Source organism: Salvia splendens, chromosome 5, assembly GCF_004379255.2.
Source record: "Salvia splendens isolate huo1 chromosome 5, SspV2, whole genome shotgun sequence".
In the NCBI taxonomy this organism is placed as follows: domain Eukaryota; kingdom Viridiplantae; phylum Streptophyta; class Magnoliopsida; order Lamiales; family Lamiaceae; genus Salvia; species Salvia splendens.
In genome coordinates, this window is record NC_056036.1 from 35,946,261 (window position 1) to 35,967,158 (window position 20,898).

General features: G+C 40.6%; 3 protein-coding genes and 1 pseudogene across 3 annotated transcripts; all 4 read left to right on the top strand.

The window, feature by feature from the left end:
• Nucleotides 1–3,013: 3,013 nt before the first annotated feature.
• LOC121804210 (protein ACCELERATED CELL DEATH 6-like) lies at nucleotides 3,014–4,736 on the top strand. Its single transcript, XM_042203738.1, has 4 exons — nucleotides 3,014–3,413; nucleotides 3,598–4,124; nucleotides 4,201–4,264; nucleotides 4,306–4,736. Exons 1-4 carry the CDS (start codon nucleotides 3,014–3,016, stop codon nucleotides 4,734–4,736), a joined length of 1,422 nt encoding a protein of 473 aa, XP_042059672.1.
• A 516-nt stretch (nucleotides 4,737–5,252) lies between these two features.
• LOC121805371 (malate dehydrogenase, glyoxysomal-like) lies at nucleotides 5,253–7,339 on the top strand. Its single transcript, XM_042205189.1, has 9 exons — nucleotides 5,253–5,410; nucleotides 5,487–5,696; nucleotides 5,788–6,102; nucleotides 6,340–6,429; nucleotides 6,519–6,602; nucleotides 6,681–6,716; nucleotides 6,793–6,882; nucleotides 6,959–7,053; nucleotides 7,147–7,339. Exons 1-9 carry the CDS (start codon nucleotides 5,351–5,353, stop codon nucleotides 7,217–7,219), a joined length of 1,053 nt encoding a protein of 350 aa, XP_042061123.1. The 5' UTR covers nucleotides 5,253–5,350; the 3' UTR covers nucleotides 7,220–7,339.
• Nucleotides 7,340–8,317: 978 nt separating this feature from the next.
• LOC121804211 lies at nucleotides 8,318–14,620 on the top strand (annotated as a pseudogene).
• Nucleotides 14,621–15,481: 861 nt separating this feature from the next.
• On the top strand, nucleotides 15,482–18,007 carry LOC121805512 (L-galactose dehydrogenase-like). Its single transcript, XM_042205396.1, has 5 exons — nucleotides 15,482–15,720; nucleotides 15,948–16,176; nucleotides 16,488–16,787; nucleotides 16,981–17,109; nucleotides 17,677–18,007. The coding sequence occupies exons 1-5, from the start codon at nucleotides 15,545–15,547 to the stop codon at nucleotides 17,806–17,808; spliced, it is 966 nt and encodes a 321-aa protein (XP_042061330.1). The 5' UTR covers nucleotides 15,482–15,544; the 3' UTR covers nucleotides 17,809–18,007.
• The last annotated feature ends 2,891 nt before the right edge of the window (nucleotides 18,008–20,898 follow it).

Genomic DNA, 20,898 nt, shown 5'->3' on the forward strand with positions numbered 1-20,898 from the left:
CCCATTTACACCTAATGCATTTGTGTCTATCAGGTAATTCAACAAGGTTCCAAACTTTATTATAATCCATAGATTTTAAGTCTTGTATCATGGCATCAATCCATTTATTAGAATTATTACGCTTAATGGCTAGTGAAAATGAAACTGGATCGTTATGCATACCTATATCGCATTTAGATTCTTCGAGTATATCACATAGTCATCAGAAATGGCCAACCTTCATTTTCATAGAAAACGCCTTAATAGCACTTCTGTAGATGCTTCTTCCACACCTATGTTCAATGACTTTGGCATCATCATTAAGTGGTTGGTCATTCAAATATTGTTAGGCTGTTCAATAATATTTGGCACACTTAATTCTTGAGAAAATGAGGGAAGAAGGTTATACCCTTATTTCATTAATGACCACATTACGAGTGTTAGAACTCCCACTGATCTCACCATTCTCAAAGAATCATATATTTCCAGTTTCCACAATTCTCATGCTATCATAAGGACAATAAAACCTATACCCTTTAGATTTTTCTAGTAACCCATAAAATAACCACTAATGGTCTAAAATCCATTTTTCTTTTCTTGCGAAGAGTATACTCTAGTTTTCGCTGGACAACCCCAAACATGAAGGTGTTGCAAACTGGGTTTTCTACCTGTCCAAAGTTCATAAGAAAGTCTTTGGTACAACCTTACTAAAAACTCAGTTTAATACATAAATAGCGGTTCAAGAGCATAAATTCACAACGTTATGGGTAAGGTAGAATTATCATACTTCTAACCATTTCCATAAGAGTTCGGTTTCGTCTCTCAGCAACATCATTCTGCTGAGGCGTACTTGGCATAGTATATTAAGCATAAATGCCATGCTTTTCTAAGTACTTGGCAAAAGGTTCATGTAATTGACTTATTTTAGTGGTACGACCATAAAATTCACCACCTCTATCAGATCGAATAATTTTCACCTTTCTATTTAATTGCCTTTCAACCTTAGTCATAAAATGTTCAACTGTGCCTGAGATTTTTCTTGCAATAAATAAATCCATAACGCGAAAAAATCGTCAATAAAGGTGATAAAATATTTTTCTCCACCAAAAGTCGAAACGCCAAAAGGTCTGCAAATATCTGTATGTATAAATATAAGGAGCACATTACTTGTTGTGGATTTATAGTATTGTGTTTGGTTTGTTTACATTTAATACAATCCTCACAAACGGTAATGCTTGTAAAGTCTAAATTCGAATGAATATTATCCTTTATAAGCCTCTTAATTCTTTCACTAGAAATATGATCCAGTTCCTTTATGCCATAAGAATGATAAATTCGAATGAATATTATCCTTTAGATGCTCCTTCGGTTGCAATGTGAGCATGAGATGCACGCTCCTCCTAGACCAATACGTTTCCCAATTCTTTAAGAGTCTACTAATCTTTTATAGTGAATCAATTTGGAATGGTCCATATTGAGGAGGTAAGGAAGTTAGGATGAATTGGACAAGGAAATCCTCATCCACCTATAATCCTTTTTTTTTGGAAGAGATGTTATTTATGTCCATCACATGCTCGTACATAATCCGAGAACCATTATATTGCATGCTCATGAGATCCTTCATAAGTTTTCCTGCAATAGACTTATATGCAGTTGTGAAGCGATCCTCAACATTCTGCAAACATTCTTTTGCAATGTCAGTAGTTGAGAGACTTTATCTGCAATGAACATTCTAATGAACTGTAAACTTAGTACTTTTAGATTTTTCTCAAGCATTATGGGCAATCAGCCAAACTACTTTGATCATAAGATAATTGGCTTATTATTCAACAGTGCTAAGTCCAAGTCCATTACTCCCAGAGTGAACTCAAGTTTCTCTTTCCATTCAGAAAAGTTAGTTCCATTAAGTTGGGGAACGCAAGTTGGGGAATGTTTGAGGTAAACATACTAGTAGAAAAAAATGCTTGACATTATAGGAGCAATTAAAAGAATGAATGCTCACATATAAAAGCTTTGAATAATAACACGAACATTAATTTGAAAACCCATATCATGAGGCAATTATGAAAACTCCTTTGGGTAGTCTTCATACAATAATAAAAATCATGTTTTTAATATCCATATCTTAGTTCAACCACTGAGTAATAATAAATTGGCGTTACCTTTGGGTAATCGGCACCAATTTAAATTATTAACTCCATTAGTGTTCATTATGTCGCAAACACTATTTCCTTTGGGAATCTAGACCTTTTATGACAAACAAACTATTTAGATAATGAATAGCCACAACAAGCATGATGATTAATTGCATACATAGATTTTCATATTAACTTGATTATAAACTCTTCTTATTTTACCTCACTTTGGTGATTGCAAAATAAACATAATATAATCAAGAATGTATAGTGACTAATTGTTTAAGCAGATTTCACTTAATTTGGTTATAAACTCTTATTATTTTACCTCACTCTGGTGATGGCAAAATAAACATAATATAATAAAAAACGTATAATGATCAATTGCTTAAACATATTGATTGAATACCAATTTGAAAACGTCTCATTTCCATCCCAATAAATAATTAATTGATAGCTAATTAGGGAAAATGTGTCATATACAAAATTCATGTATTATATTAAAAAATCCAATTCTATTTAGGATTTTATCACATGTCACATATGTGAGACATAAAACTTACAGATGCAACTCTCACGAGGCCACGATGTTCCAATCCGAATATGGAGTCGAAGCGACGAAGAAGCAAAAGAGCATTCTCAATAAGAATGTCGAATGCAGATGATCATGCAACAGAGATTTACAAGGACAAGATCTGTACCTAGCAGCCAAGAATGGCAATCTTGATGAATTCACAACACTTCTCTAACAAATTTCCACATCAACTTCCATGATATCTTAACTAGATCCACCCCTATTGGAAACACATTCCTTCATGTAGCAGCCAAGCATGGCAGACTAAACATAGCCAACTTCATAACTGCATCCCAACCCTACTTGGCCTTGTCCAACTATTTCTATGGAGAAACCCCTCTGCATCTCGCTGCGGTGGAAGCCCTGGTCAGAGTTCATCGCCACCACCAGCTTGACGACGAAAGAAGCCACTCTTCTACTCGCGAAGAACAAGAGAGGCACCACTGCCTTGCATGAAGCTTTGTTGACCTTCTTGGAGAATAAGAGAGGGAAAGCATCCCTTCATGGATGTTGGATTAGGATTTCCGAATGTTTGATTCACAACGATCCTCATCTCGGGTATTGTACAAACAAGGATGAAGAATCTACCTTGTATTTGGCTGCAAAAGCCGGTCTTAAAGATTGCGTGTCTTTGATTCTTCGTCTCTTGCCAGACCAAGAATGCTTGAATGATCTCTTCAACAAGAAATCTCCTATTGAAGCAGCTATCCAAGGGAATCACAAAGGTATGTATGTATGTGTTTCGGAATCTAGTTCAATCTGAGATTTATAGATTAAATGTGCTCTGTCTCCTAATAAGATAGTTTTTTGGAATGAGTTTTCGTATTTGGTATGTAACAGTAAAATGTTGTGATAAAAGTTCTCTTCATGCACTCATATAAGGAGTTATGTTTTCTTCATAATTTACAGATGTTTTAGAAGCAATGCTTGACACGAACCGGAGCTTCTTCCATCTAAGAGACAAAAACGGAAGAAATCCTCTTCATCACGCGGCCGATTATGGCTACCTTGAAGGCGTGAATCTGCTGCGCATCCGCTTCCCTGAAATGGCAACTCAGAGAGACAAAAGTGGCTCATTCCTAATCCTTGTAGCCTCAAGTGAAGGCCATGTTGACGTAGTCGAGGTTCTGCTTCAAGACCTGCCCGATACAGCAGAAGTGCTCGACACGGATGGGCGAAACATCCTGCACCTCGCAGCCAGGCACGGGAGGACTAATGTGGTCCGTTCTGTTCTCAGGAACCGCCATCTCCACGAGCTCATAAACATGACAGACGAGGCTGGGAACACTCCCCTGCATCTGGCCACCAGACACTGGCACCCCATGGTGGTCAGAGACTTCACCTGGGACAAGAGAGTCGACGTTTCCATAATCAACGACAACGGGATGACAGCTCTGGACGTCGCCGAGTACCACATGCAGCTCAAGGATTTCCAGGTACACTCCTAATAAAAAATAAATTACTGGAAAAATTGTAAAGACTAAATTGTACTAACAGTCTTATCTATTTCAGTACCTGACTTGGACTGCACTGATGGCAGCCAGCACCCCACGGGCACTGACAGGCAACACCTTAGGCACAACCAAGACGCACCAGATAGATGCGTTCGAGCGCCAGGTGAACTAGTTGCCACGGTGACGTACGCAGCAGGGTTCACAGTCCCTGGAGGGTACAACAGCTCGGACAACGACCACAACAACACGCCGGGTCTGGCGACAATGCTGAGGCACATGGCGTTCCAGGTGTTCGTCCTGACGGATGTGCTGGCCATGTACAGCTCCCTCACAGCAGCGGTGGTGCTCGGGTGGGCGCTGTCGTTCGACTTCGTGTTGGTGGTGAAGGCGCTGCCGCTCTTCGGGGGAGCCCTGATGATGATGTGCATCGCCTTCACGGCGGGGATATACCTGGTTGTGCACGATATTTGGTGGGTCAGAACAGGTGTTTTGATCGTGGGGATACATTTTGTGATCAAATTGGTGCTGCTTGGCCTTCCTTTGTGCTTCCCTGTTTCTTCGCCTAATTTGTTCTTGCGCTACATTTCCTACTAATACTATCCTTTCTATTTCTTGGTATTACTAAATACCTAACATCTTGGATATTTCACTATAGTTGTAGGAGTATTATTATCTTAATCTTTCTCCTTACTTACCTATGTTTCCAATTTGAATATTGAAATGCAATCTTTGCTCAACCACAATTATAATCTGTTCATTGTTCTGTGGTGGTTTAGGCTCCGATTTTGTTAGGTTTCTCATGCATCAATTCCTTTACAGAACCATAGTCAATATTTGTAATTGACAATCAAGTGTATGATTTTGGGCTATATTATGATAGTATAAAAAATTAATTGTTAATTTATTCAAAATTTTCTAGATAAAATTGAATTAAAACTCAAAAATCAAAATTCTAAATCCAAAAAATTTGGACTACGATATTTTTGTCTAGTGATCCACAGTTTTGTTCGTTTATCTATGCGACAGCAGTTGGGAGAAGAATAGCCAACCAAAGACCGATTTCCGACAGCCACATACACTGGATACAAAAATAAAGGCTCACAATTCTATTCTAAATTATCATCTTTATATTTTATAATCCCATTTTCTTTCCCACAATATCCCTTTTCAAAACTCTCAAAACCAAATCATCTCACTTCACCAAGAACATGGAAGCTAACAACCGTATTTCCCGAATTTCCGCTCACCTCCATCCTTCAAATCCACAGGTAAGCAAACTCGAATGAATTTTAATTCAACTGAAAAAAATGGTAGTGATTTCGAAGCTCATGTTTGCTTGCACAGATGGCTCCGATACTAAGTGCGGCAGAGTGCAGAGCGAAAGGCGGCGCCCCGGGCTTCAAAGTGGCGATTTTGGGAGCCGCCGGAGGCATCGGGCAGCCCCTCTCCATGCTAATGAAGATGAACCCCTTAGTCTCAGTCCTGCATCTATACGACGTCGTCAACGCCCCCGGCGTCACCGCTGATATCAGCCACATGGACACCGGTGCAGTTGTGAGTTCATACAACTAATCTAATCACACGCCACAATATAAGTATTTGCCTTTGTTGAAGAAAAAAATGAAGTTGGCATGTTTGGTTGTAGGTGAGAGGGTTTCTGGGGCAGGGGCAGCTGGAGAGCGCGCTGGAAGGGATGGATCTTGTCATAATACCTGCCGGTGTTCCGAGGAAGCCCGGGATGACTAGAGATGACCTCTTCAATATCAATGCCGGCATTGTTAGGACGCTCTGTCAAGGGATTGTCAAGAGCTGCCCTAACGCCGTTGTTAACTTGATCAGCAACCCGGTGAACTCCACCGTGCCTATTGCCGCTGAGGTCTTCAAGAATGCTGGCATCTATGATCCCAAGAAGCTCTTGGGAGTCACCATGCTTGATGTTGTTCGAGCCAACACCTTCGTGGTACGATGCTTTGCTCTAATTTAGTAGAGTTGAGATTCATTTGCAACCAGATCTTGGTTAGGAATAGTTTTTGTTGAAGTCACCATGGTGCCTTCAGTAGATGAGTTTGTTTGTCTTATGTCATGCTTTCAACTAAGCTTATATATGTCTTCACTTTGAAATGTTTTAGTCTATATTTATAGCTCAATCATATATACTTGAGTTAGATTATATTAATTGATGCAAAGTTGTGTATAGGCTGAAGTTTTGGGGCTTGATCCTAGAGAAGTTAGTGTTCCTGTTGTTGGTGGGCATGCAGGGGTCACAATTCTGCCCCTTCTCTCACAGGTATTCAAGATAAACTTTGCTGTTTCTACATGTATTCATTCATTTTAGTTGCAGATCTGCATAGATTTGAATGAAATCGTCGTCTGTAGGTGAAACCTCCTTGCTCTTTCACACCAGAGGAAACGGAGTACTTAACAAAGCGTATTCAAGATGGTGGGACTGAAGTAGTTCAGGTAAAATCCATTGCTGTGTTTCTTGAATAAGTAAAACAAAATATGCCATTGAACAAAAACTGGCCACCATCATTGCAGGCAAAAGCTGGTGCAGGCTCGGCTACTCTGTCAATGGTAATGATTCTGATTCAATGTTTAAAAGAAGAGGGAGAAGCAGGTAACTGACATTAGAGATGAGTTAAATTTGTAGGCATATGCAGCAGTGAAATTTGCAGATGCATGCCTTCGAGGCCTAAGAGGAGATGCTGGCATTGTTGAGTGTGCTTTTGTGGCTTCACAGGTACGTCTATCGAGCTTTATGAGATCCACTTTGTGAAACAGTTGGCTGACGTGCGCTTCTCAATGATCGTTTGCAGGTTACAGACCTCCCGTTCTTTGCAACTAAGGTGCGACTTGGGCGTGGAGGAGCTGAAGAGGTGTACCAGCTAGGACCTCTGAATGAGTATGAGAGGTAAGACTTAAAGAGTGTTTGTGACATGAAAAATTACTACTATACTGGTTTGGTAAAAACTAAATTTACCGATTGCTGGATAACTGTGGACAGGGTTGGATTGGAGAAAGCAAAGAAAGAACTGGCAATAAGCATTCAGAAGGGAGTTTCCTTCATCAAAAAATGAAAATGGAGATAATCAACCCTATGATATTAATATAATAGCATATCAAGAATCCCTTCTTAAATATGTTTTTACTTTTTATATCTGTTGCCTGATAAAGTCTTTAAGATGTTTCCATGTGCAGTTTCTTTCTGTGCTATCAGTAAATTTCATATACAATAGAAGTGATTGATACAAAATCATGAATCACATAACCTCATGGCTTTTTGGAGAATGGTGTAACTATATTTGCTGTAAAATACAAATTTAATTAGGATTATATTCTCACTTTTTTGTTAGGAAAACTTGAAATCGAGAAAATTTCCTACAGTGGAAGAAAATATTCCACACTATACCCTACAATATCTTAATTAATCTCAAAGTGAAATTAATAAATATAATATTCATATTAAAAATGGATATATCATACTACTGTTTGCTTTGCTATAAATATTTGACAAATGATCATTAAATATTTGGCCGGAGAACCAAATCCATTAGTTGACTATACAATAAAATTAAATATTCTCTAATTATTTTTTTAATCAAAATAATCATATTAGACCATGTGCCCAATTGGGTATATAAAATACTCTGTGCCATATAGGAAAATGATCAATACAAAACTTGATCTCAATACAAAATCCTGACCATGAGATTTGACAATCTAATGGTCAATAATTAAACAAAAACACGGAGGGTCATTGTAAAGCAGTTTTAGGTCATATTATAAACTTTGGATTTGAGGTCATGTTAAGATCATTTCATGTCATCCTTACTATAATGACGTAAAAATAAGCTTACAATGACCTAAAAATTACTTTTGTATGCTTGGTACTGCATTTCTGTATTAAGAATGCTTTTGCATGGATCAAAACCCGTGCCATATATATATATATATATATATATATATATATATATATATGTTCGGTCAATGAAAAGAGAATCGAAATACATTGATTTGAAATAAAGTGTTGAGATCAAAAAGGAAACCATTATTGCTAAAGTTATTCCGTTTGATCAAGTAGTTGGATCCCATTTTTGGGATAAGTACTCATTTCTCCCAACAAAACGGAATTATTAATTTAATACGTATATTATTGATGCTAGATAAGTTGAAAATAAATTTCCCAAAAGGAAGTTCACATCTGCAGACTATAAAATAAAATAATGTGAGAAAGATGTACAAAATCACATAGTTAGACCTATAAAATGAGCACAACTGCACAAGTCTTATCAATTGCAATAAAATTTAGGATTAACTCTTGAGTGGCAATACATAGTTTTTTTTGTCCATTGAATTGGAAGGTAAGTTGTTCATTTCTCCAACTTTGACAAACTTGAAAAAAAAAATCAACATCTGTGGCACAAATTGATTGTTATTAATTTTAATCTTATATATGCAGGCTAAGGCTACCATAATTATTAAGTAGATCATGGAGATTGCAACCTTCAGAAACATAGCTGATTTCGTGAGTAAACTAATAATCTTTAAAAAAATTTCAATTAAATTTAGTTATTTAGATTTTTTGCTTAATTGCAGGGAATGGATGATCCTATCTTCTTCCAGCAATGGCCAGTGGACCCAATCGATGATTTCAACACGATTTCTTGTGCCTTTTCCCAAGGGTTTCATCACTCCTACGCCCCCAGCAGCCTATGCCAGACTTCAAGAAGCCGGCAGAGGCGTCTCCGGGCATCGAAAGCCGGGCGTGGAAGCAACTGAAAGGCTCAAACTGGAGCAGCTGCAAGCAAGAAAGAATGTCAAACTCACCTCCTCCAACCAATAGCCTTAAAGAGGAAACATAGTTCTTTCACAGTGATCAAACCTCAAACTATGTGCTGAAGCCATGCCAAGGCATCAAGAGAATCACCCCCAACACCAAGCTCTCTCAACCACAGGACCACATCTTAGCTGAGAGAAAGAGGAGAGAGAAGCTCACCCAGAGTTTCATCGCCTTGTCTGCCTTAATCCCCGGCCTTAGGGCATCAGTAACCCCGTCCCCATTTCCGGCCCCAAGTCCCCTCCACGTCATCATTCCTCTACAGTTGCGGCCCAGGCCCCAACTGCTGTAACCCTGCGGGTTGCGGCCCGGGCCGCAACTAATAAATGACACTATTCACAACTCCAACCTATTTTGAAAGTAAAATAAAAAACGCTGTAAATTTATAACACGGAAAATTTAATTTCATCGAATACTGCAAAATTACAACATATAAATTTTCAAACTGAAAATAAAATACATGAAAACATAACGTCAATGCTGGAAAACGTTGTTGCGAATCCAAATTTCTTCGATTAGATCGGCTTGGAGGCGAGTGTATTGTTCCTCTTGGCGCATCGCAGCTGAACGAGCCATGACATTGCGGATGTCGTGAGGAAGGCCCTGCACGGGCGGCTCGGTGACAACGTAGTTACTCCCGGTGCTGGCGAGCGGATCGTCGCTCCACAAAGTGACGTTATCTTGTTCGTCCTCAACGATCATGTTATGCATTATGATACATGCATACATTGTGTCGGCGATGTTTGACCGCTGCCAACCACGGGCCGCTCCCTTCACGATAGCCCACCGCGCTTGGAGGACTCCGAATGCACGCTCGACATCTTTCCGAGCCGCCTCTTGCCTTTGGGCAAACATTGCCCTCCGATCGGTTGTCGGAGCTGTGATAGTCTTCACTAACACGGGCCATCGAGGGTAGATCCCGTCTGCCAGATAGTACCCCATACTATACCGACGGTGGTTGGCCGTGAACTCTACGTTCGGTGCTCGCCCAACACACAAGTCGTTGAACAATGGAGACTCGTTCAACACATTGAGGTCGTTGTTGGACCCCGCGACACCAAAGTAGGCATGTCAGATCCACAATCTGCAATCGGCAACGGCCTCCAACACAATCGTGGGATGTGTGCCCTTGTGCCCGCTAGTGTATTGTCCTCTCCAAGCCGTTGGACAATTCTTCCACTGCCAGTGCATACAGTCGATGCTTCCAAGCATCCCCGGGAAGCCGTGGGCCCGCTCGTGCATGTCGACCAACTTGCTAACGTCGTCGGTCGTTGGCTTTCTCAAGTACGTATCCTTGAATGCTTCGACGACTGCCCGACAGAATCTAGCGAGGGACTCCCGTCCAGTAGGCTCGCTTACATGGAGATACTCATCGAACATATCTGATGTAGTTCCGTAAGCGAGTTGACGAATGGCAGACGTGCATTTCTGCAACGTCGATATACTTTCCCGGCCCACAACATCGGTAGTTTGGCAGAAATACGGGTCACGAGCTACAACGGCGTTAACAATGCGTATGAACAAAGGCCTCCGCATCCGGAACCGGCGACGGAACATCTGATCACTCCATCGCGGATCTCTAGAGAAATAATCCGTGAAAAGCCGCAAGGCAGCTTGTTCACGGTCTCGGTGAATATACATCCGGGTACGTGGTACCCGGGTTCGTTGTTCGTTCCGAGCTTGAATAGCAGCTTGGAAGCGTTCAACTTCGTTGTTCATTTCTTCTTGGATTGCCGGTACCGCCTCTCCTAACACTCGGGTCAATTGATCTTCGAATATTCTTTGACGAGGATGCATTTTTTCGAATTCTAGGAAGAGATTTGAAGTTGAATGTGAAGTTGAATGTGTATGAAAATGGTGTAGTATTTATAGAAAAAAAAATCGAATTTAAAACTTCAAAAAAAAATTTTGGTTGCGGCCCGGCCCGTCACCGTGCAACGCTGGGCCGGGACGCGGGACTTGCGGCCCGTCTCCGTGCAACCCCGTCCCGGGCCGGGACTCGGGACGCTCCCCAGGCCGGTCACGCGTCACCGGGACGGGCCTGAGCCGTGCCGCCCTTCCGTGTAATGCATGGGACGGGCCGGGACTCGCAATTTGCGGCCCGGCCCCAAGGGTTACAGATGCTCTTAAAATGGTGATAATTAATACTCCCACTTTCCCAAGATAAGCGAGTCATATTCATTTTCTCTCTCTAATTTAATTCTTTAAATATTAATTCCTTAAATCTCGTGCTCAAAAAAAGTGCTTCACTTATCTTGGGACAACGTGTAAATTACTGAATTTAGTTAAATCTCACATAGTAGAATTGTTGGAAGAAGATCACGGAATATCTCGCCATATCCGGAGGAAGATACGCCAGATTATATTATACCAATCATAGGAGATTTGAATCATGTAATTAATGGTAATTAGGTTTTCCTTGTATAGTTTTTTTTCCTAAGTCTATATAATAGTGCCCAATGTACAAAGTTATATATCAATGAATAATATTATCTCCTTTACCGATCCGTTCATCATGGTATCATGAGCAGGAACGATTTTTGGCTCAGAAAATCTTCATCATAGCCGGATTATACCTCTCTCGGCCATTTTGGTTATACCCTTTCTCGACCACTTTTTTAGCCCAGAACCAAATCAGAAAACCAGAACCTACATATCAGAAATATGTCAGACACAGAAGACATCAAAACCAATCCATAAAGTTCGACGAGATTGAAGAACAGCAAGAATGTCATCGTGGCGTTCAAGCTAAATGGAAAGAATTACCCAATGTAGTCAAGACTTATGAAAGTCAAGATCGGAGGGCGAGGTGCTTATTCGCACATCAGAAATAACCCTCCAGAACCGGGAAGTAAAGGATACGACGATTGGGAAGAAGACGACTTGGTGGTGTTTTCTTCAATCGTAGACAACATCGAGAATGACTTATCGCTGATTTTGCCCACCATCTGATATCGAAGGTGATGCGAAGCATATTTTCTATTCTTTACCCCGGTTTTTATGTTAATTGTAACTCACCAAGTCGTGCTTTGAGTGTAGTTTCGGGTGTTAGAAGCTGGAAGTTCTTCGGAAATGCATAGCTGAGATTCCAGAGAGTTCGCCCGGTCGGGCGTTTCCATTTGTGCATGCGGAGTCCAGAAAGTTCGCCCGGTCGGGCGTTTTGATTTCAACTAGACGCCCGGTCGGGCGTTTCCCGCTAAGCCATGCAGAAGCCTTTCGCCTGGTCGGGCGATTCCCTCTTCTAATATCGCCCGGTCGGGCGTTTCGGAGTAGAACTGCAATTCGGCAGTTGGACGATTAAAAGGAGGAGAAAACAGACAGTGTCATAAACGGTTTTTGACAGAGGAAAAAAGGAGAGAAAAAGGAGACAAGAGAGAAGGAAGAAGAGAGAAAGAAGTCCGGCCAACTTTCCGACGATCCGACCCCAAATTCCAACTCCACTCATCGAGAGCTTGAATCCTACGGTTTTCATTGTTATTTTCACCATGTGTTTAGGCTAGACTCTCATTATTGCTCCAAGTTGTGATGTAGACTTGTTCGAATTTATCTACAACTCTTAATTCATGTTTTGACATCGTTGATGTGTTTGATTCTAATGTTTATCACTTTAGAGGCCTCTATCGTTATAGATGTTTAATCCTTGTTTATCGTCTCTTTAACATAGACTTGGATGGATTAATCAATTGATGTGTTGTTAAATTAGAATTGTTCAGAGGATAATTTGACGACGGATTAGGTAAGTTCTTATAGTAGATGATATTTTATTCCCGCGCTTCCGCAGGAATTTAATATCGTTGAAAGTTAATTCATGGAACAAGTGTTCAGCTGACTGTGAATTATACGTCGCAAACATGTTCAATGCACGCGATTAGGTTGATTAATTAATCCCAAAAACTTGTGATATAGTTGTAGGTAAAATGGTTCACGTCTAACGAGCAACTTGGAGTGACATTTTTTTCTTTCCATTCTTCGTCAATTAGCTTGTAGTGTTCTTCTTAGCTCTTAAAAGTAAAAACCTGACTACACAACCCATCTCTTATGTTTCTTGCTCGTATTGGAGTTAAATAAACTTTACCTTCCCTGTGGATCGACACTCGAAATATCGCAATCGACACTGTATTCTTGCAGTATTGTTGTAATATTAGAGCTATCTTTTTAAACTTGTGTGTTCTAAATCCCTTAATATAAAAGTTTGAAAATTACACATCAGAAGGCACTATGGGACAACCTCGATGTGTGCACTATGGGACAACCTCGATGTAACATTCGAGAACAAGGCGGACAAATATCATATCTACGATCTGGAAGAAAAGGCAATAAGCATCAAACAGGGAAACCTCGATTTGGAGACTTATTACCGGAGGATCCACGGGTTGTGGATCAACATCGACAGAAGCCAAAAGCAGCCGATTAGTTGTTGTGATAAGGGAATCGATCAGTTTCGAACACACTCGAATGAGAAACGATTCATTAAATTTTTTACTGTATTGAATCAGTAGTACGATTCAATTTGGAGGGACATCTTGAAGGAGGAACTGACCCCATCAGTGGAGGCAGCCTACGGATGGGTGAAGACGGAGGTGGCTCGACGTCAAATCATGCCACCGGCGTCGCCTCCACCCACTATAGATGCCGACGGCGGGAATACCGAATCATCATTTGGGGAAATTGTACATGGGCTTGCCGCTCAGAGCAATCGGCCGCCGCATCGGGATCGACCTCAACGCCCCGGAGCTACCGGCCGACCGGGAAACCGGCAGGACAAGTCCAATCTCTGGTGTAGCCACTGCCAGAAACCGAAGCACACGTACGAAACGTGCTTCAAACGATTGGGATACCCGGAATGGTGGGAAGAGAGACAGAAAACGAAAGCTGCTCAACCCCAGTCAAAGATGGCGGTCGGCTCAACCCCAGACCGGAAATCATGGGGGAATGGCTAATCAAAGGCCGGCGGTGACTGGGGAGTCGGCAATTTCGCCGAACGGGTGGAGACGGCGCCGCTAACAGGAGGTATCGGGTTTGGTTTTAAACCAAACCCTAGCACCTTTTCTAATTCATGTTTTTTACCTCAAAATTACATGAATTTAGAAATTATACCCCATTCTCTTAGAAAGGAACCCCGGACTATCTGAAATTATGTATTGACCCCCTAAGTATCCAAAATCATGATATACACCCCAAAACAGTGAGAAAACGTGAAATACACCCCAGCCTATGCAATTATGTGTCGAAAAATCCATTTGCTCCGTTAGAAAAATTATCCGCTGCATTTCTTGTGAATAAAGGGGTTGAAACAATAAAGAGGTGGATTTTTTATTGTGGGGCGACTGATACTATGACCCCGGATAAGAGTGATTTTAGTAACATGAGTGGAGTTACAAAGACTTATATTAAGACTGCGAGTGGGGAATTGATTACTGTTGATCCGGCACTATTGAAATCTCTCCGACTCTTAAACTCAGAAATTGCTTATATGTTCCGACTCTGTCTCAGCGTTTGATGTCTATAAGTCATGTGACGGAGGAGTTGAATTGCACTCTTCTAATTCATCCTGATTTTTGCATTTTACAGGATATTCGGAAGAGGAGGATTCTTGGACGTGGTACTGAGAAGCATGGACTCTAATACGTGGACGAGATAACTCAAACTGGCAGTGCGATGCTGGCTCACGGGTCCACGAAATAAGAAATTTGGCTGTGGCACCGAAGATTAGGACACCCTTCTCCTAGTTATTTTAAACTTCTTTTTCCGAACCTTTCTATTCCTACCAATTTTTCATGTGAGACTTGTGTTTTGGCCAAGAGCCACAGACAATCTTTTAAACTCTCGAACACTCGTATGAATTCTATTTTTTCTTGGTACATTCTGATGTGTGGGGTCCGCACCTACTGTTGGTGGGGAAAATTTTGATACTTTGTGATATTTGTTGATGATTGCACTAGGATGACTTGGATTTATTTTATGAAACATAAGTCTGAAGTTGTGGATAAGTTTATTTTATGAAAATGACGTGCAAATCGCGTATATATAGTGTTTCGAATTTTTTTTTAAAAAAATTAAATTCGCTCGCCGGTCCTGAGCCTGCAATGGCGGCGAGCGCATCGGCCAGCGCTAGCCGATTTTTCGCCGAAATGGCGCTCGCCGGTTCCAATGGTTCGGCGAGTGGACCGACGAGCGCCGGAAATCGGCTAGCCGACCCGCTCGCCGCCATTGGAGATGCTCTAAGGCCTTTTAAGGGGGTGAATGAAGTTCGATATGTGAGTGAAGTCTGATGTGTCATTCCTGCCCACAAAGACTTTTTAAGGGGTAAGTGACTCATTTCTAATAACATATTACGTTGAATATGATTTTTACACGTACATAATAAGAGAAATGCTCTTAGATAAATAAAATGAAAAGATAAAAATATGCTAAAAATATAGTAAAAAATTTAAAAATGTGATTTTTGTAAATAAATAAGGGTATTTATCAGGTATGACGAACCACTCCACATATAAGCTCACCAAACACACCCCTCATTACCCAGCATTGATTATCTTCGTCTCTCTCTCACTCTCCATCGATAATGGCTCTAACCCCACTAGAGCTCCGGCCGTTGGGCAATACGGGCCTTAAGCTCAGCTCCCTCGGCTTCGGCGCCTCACCACTCGGTAATGTTTTCGGAGTCGTCTCTGAAGCCGACGCCATCGCCACCGTTCGCCAAGCTTTTAACCTCGGAATCAACTTTTTCGATACATCACCGTAATGCACTCAATTTATCTTTTCTCTTTCTTTTACTTTTTCACCTGTCGATTTGATTCACCTTTCAATTTCTGTTTTTATATACTACTTCAGGAAGTTAGATTGTGTCGTCCAAATTGCATAGTTATAATTAGGGGTGCTAATTACTTTATGTTTGTTACGTTAAATAAATTTCTTTACATTTTAGATTTGTTGATGATTTAATTTTGATAAATTTGGAATTTTAGGTATTATGGAGGAACATTATCTGAAAAGATGTTGGGGAAAGCATTGAAGGCTTTGGGAGTACCTAGAAATGAGTACATTGTGTCGACTAAATGTGGAAGGTATAAAGAAGGTTTTGATTTTAGTGCTGAAAGAGTGACGAGGAGCATTGATGAGAGCCTGGAGAGATTGCAGCTTGACTATGTTGATATCCTGCAATGTCATGATATAGAATTTGGCTCACTTGATCAGGTTCCATTTTGTTTTTATCTCCATATGCTTGAAGATTAATCGCTTGAGCTGTTATATGTGTTGTTTCTCAGTGACAGCCTACATCATATGCATATACTATGTCATTAGTCAAATTAGGTTTCTTATCTGACAGCCTGAGAAATGTCTCTAAGAAGCTGTGCAATTTTAATCTTTCTGTTCTTTCTGTGAACTTTAATCTGGCAGTATATATATGTTCAATGTGAGGTTTAGACAGTCCACCTTCTGATCTCATTGTTTGTAGTTCATCTGTCGGTTGATTTAAAAGTTTTGAGTTGGTTTTCTGTGTGCAGATTGTTACTGAGACGATTCCCGCACTTCTTAAATTGAAGGAAGCGGGGAAGATTAAATTCATTGGTATAACGGGGCTTCCGTTGGGGATATTCTCTTATGTTCTGGATAGAGTTCCACCTGGAACAGTTGATGTAATCCTATCATACTGTCACTATGGTATAAACGACTCCACTTTGGAGGATCTCATCCCATACTTGAAGAGCAAGGGTGTTGGTATAATAAGTGCTTCTCCACTTGCTATGGGACTTCTTACTGAAAGCGGCCCTCCAGAATGGCACCCTGCTTCTGTGGAACTCAAGGTGATCCTGACTTCTTTAGGCCTCCATCTGATTCTTGGACTTCCAAATGCTTTCAAAATAATATTTGTTTCATTTTGTCTTATATGCAAGGAGAAACTTCTTTTTTGACTAATATGTTAAATCATCAATTCTAAGTTACAAGTCAACCTTTTGAATGCTGCTTGCATTGGTTCTGTAATTATATTCCTCTCAGGCTGCATGTCAAGATGCTGCTGCTTATTGTAAAGAGAAAGGGAAGAATATATCAAAGTTATCTTTGCAATACAGCTTATCAAATAAAGATATTTCTACTATCTTGGTTGGGATGAATTCTGTCAAACAGGTATATGCTAATCCCTTTTCACTGGCCTCTAAAATGTTGCTTTTATTATCACAAATGACTTGAAGCCTAGTCTCTTTTAACTGTGTTTTGATTGTTGTTCTAACTATTTTCCTGCGCAGTTGCATTAGACACATTATTGATATGGCTCCTCGTTAACAAAGATCTATGGAAGTCTCTGAGTAGATGTGCCAGTAGTTTTATTAGATAGATAGATGGTAAAATAGAAAGTAGTATCCCAATTTCTGTTCTCTTGAGTTTTACTACAGTGCTTGTTCGTTTTTCTTTTTCATATTGATTTAGTTAGGTTGTCTGTAATACCTTAATTTAACTTCTTAAAAGACTATTATACTCTTCTAAACATAAATCACTTTGGATCTGTACAATTGGTATGGCTCACTGTTTAGAGAGGCTTATCAAGTGTCGAATTACAAAAACCATGTTTCTTTATCAGACACTACCCGAAAGATCTTGATCACGACTATCATACATTTATGTGGCCAATTTACGTGTAGTAACTTGTAAACAAATTACATGGATCTGCATCGAATAACATATGTTTCTCGGCAGGTTGATGAAAATGTAGCAGCTGCAGTTGAAGTTGCAACAGTTGGGAAGGATGAGAAGGCCATATCAGAGATTGAAGAAATTCTGAAACCTGTGAAAAATCAGACATGGCCTAGTGGCATTCAGCAGAGTTGATCATTTCATACAGCTAAAATCTGGAGCGATGCCAACCCTTTCCATTTTATTCGTCTATTATTCCTCCTTTGTAAGTAATTGTGTTTCTTTATAATAATCATGTAATGCTACGGTTGTTGCTTTTAACATTCATGCTACCGTGGATCACTCTTGTATTATCATTCACGTGTTGTCATATATTATGTTCTGTCCTTAATTATTCCCCGCATAAATGAAATACTCCCTCCCTCCGCAAAAATAGTCCCATTTGTGGACGGCACGAGTTTTAATAAGAAATTGGTAAAGCAAGAGATATGAAGAGAAAAAGTTGGTAAAGTAAAAGTGTCTACAATAGCGCAGCCACGCCATAGCTACAAAAGCTTGTTCACAACCTCAGAAACTTGTACAATAACCGCTACTATCACAAATCACATTATTTTATTAATTGTTGGTATATTTTAATTGGACTGAAACAAAATTAATTGGACAAAAATAAATAGAAAGGAATGCCATGAAAAAAATGAATTGGGAATAGATATTTTATAGATAAAAATTTTAAAATAAAAATAAATAAATAAAAATTTAAAAACACGGCCAAGGCTCCGCCACCACCGCCCTGTCCACGTCGCGTATGCGGCTCCTCCCCCTCGCCGCGGCGCCCCCCGTCCAGATGCACACCGTTGCGGCGGTGCTATTGTGGACACTCTAATAGTGGAACAGCCACGACTCAATCACAAAAAAAAAAAATTTGTACGCCCAGTCATCACAGTCATGCCTCAGCCACAAAAAAAGTTGTCCAACCAAGCCACAGACACAAATCACATCATTTTATCATTTGTAGGTACTATTTTAATTGGACTAGAACAAAATTAATTGGACAAAAATAATTATAAATAAAAAACATAATTCATTCATACATAAAATAGAAAGACGGGAATCACACACGAAACTAATCATGATGTGCTCGCTCCCCTACATGCCATATCTCTTCAACCATATCATCCTGGAGCTGGAGATGTTCTCTTTCCTTGTGTATATCAAGGAAAACCCAGAGTAAGTCTTCATCAGTACGCGGTACACTCATCTGCAGGGGGGCGGTGGCAACACCATGACTTGGCCCAGCACCATTGTCCTCTGTCCAACTCCACATATGGACCTTCATCATCTACTACATGTTATGCAATATGATACATGCATACATGATATCAGCGACGTCGTCTGCGTGCCAAACTCGCGTCGAGCACCGTATAATGCCCCATCACGCTTGGAGCATACCAAATGCTCGCTCAGCATCTTCCTCGCACTCTCTTGCCGTTGTGCGAACCAAGATTTCTTCCGACCAATGGGATGTTTGATCGTCTTAAAAAATACGAGCCACCGAGGGTATATCTCATCTGCCAAGTAGTAGCCCCTATTATACTGTCAGTCGTTGGCTACGAAGCTGATTTCCGAGCCCTCACCACGACAATGCTCATTGAAGTGAGGCGACGACTGCAGAACGTTGATGTCGTTGTTAGACCCTGCAACCCCGAAATACGCATGTCAGATCCACAACCTGTAGTCAGCAACAACTTCCAGGATCATCGTCGGGTGTTTGCATTTGAATCTGGTAGAGAACTGCCCTTTCCAAGCCACCGGGCAGTTCCTCCACTCCTAGTGCATGCAATCTATGCTACCCATCATCCCTGGAAAATTGTGCTCCCTGCTGTGTATAGCAAGCAGTATCTGATAGTCGGTGGCGGTCGGCTTTTGGAGATACTCTCTACCAAATACTGCCCTGATGCCCCTACCGAACTGCCTCAACACCTGTAGACTACTCATCTCACCCATGTGCAAGTGTTCGTCAAACATGTCAGCTGGTCCGCCGTAGGCCACCTACCTAATTGCAGTGGTGCACTTCTGTATCGTCGACAGGCCGATCCTGCCGCTAGCATCAGATCACAGGGTGAAACAATTGTACCTCGAAGCCAATGACGATGCTATATGTAGGAAAAGCCGTCGAGACATATTGAAACGCCGACGGAAAAGCTCTAGCGAAAAACGAGGGTTTTCGCCAAAGTAGTCATCCATCAGCCGCTGGTTAGCCCAAATATGGTCGCAGGGGATTGTCAGCAGATGCTGGATCGTACGAGGGACCGCCGTTGCCGCCAAGCGCTCCTCCTGCTCTCTATGCCCAACCTCTTCAACCAACACGTCATAGGCCTAATCTCATGCGCGTTGATACTCTCATCATTGAAATCCATTTTTGGAGAGTGGATTTGAGAAAAATATGAGATTTGAGATTGAAATGGAATGAAAAAAATGAATTGGAAATATGTATTTTATAGATAAAAATTAAAGAAATAAAAAACAATCGGAAAAGTATCGCCGCGGCGGTCTCGTAGCTTGCAATAGGCCGCCGCCGCGCGTCATACGCCACCGTCGGGTACCCGACTCTTCCACCACCCCCGCGGCGCTTCCTCGGCTTACAATAGGGCGCTGCGGCGTGCCTATCGTGGACAATCTAACAGAGATATGGAGAAAAAGTGGAAAAGTATTAGAGAGAAATTTTCCATTTTAAGAAATGATATTATTTTTTATGGACATTTTAAAACGGCAAAATGCCACTATTTTTCATGAACGGAGGGAGTAATACTTTTTCAACCAAATTCTTTCTAAATAATATGCATATATCTTATTTTCATAGTACCATTAATCTGACAGGGCCCTCGAGCATCTAAATCATGCTCAAGATTGCGTTCAAATCTATCTCAATCTCCAACGTATCTTTTAATAGTATTTGATTTGATTTTGCATGTCTTTTGTAATTTTTTTATTTATTTATTTTGCTTGCTTAACAAGATTTGTTTTAGGGTTTGAAATTCTATAAATAATATAATTTTATAGTATTTAGATTCATTGAGAAATAAAGTTAATTACTCGTTCTCACTCCCCGGTTCGGACGGAAATCGCCCCCTAGCACCTCAACTAGGGTTTATCTTGTTCTTCGTAATCGTTCGAGTGCTCTATTGATGATCGATAGGATACAAAATCCTATCATAATCCTGGGTGATTTATTTTGTAATTGGCTAATACAATGCCAAAACTTATATTATCTGTTTCAAAATTATT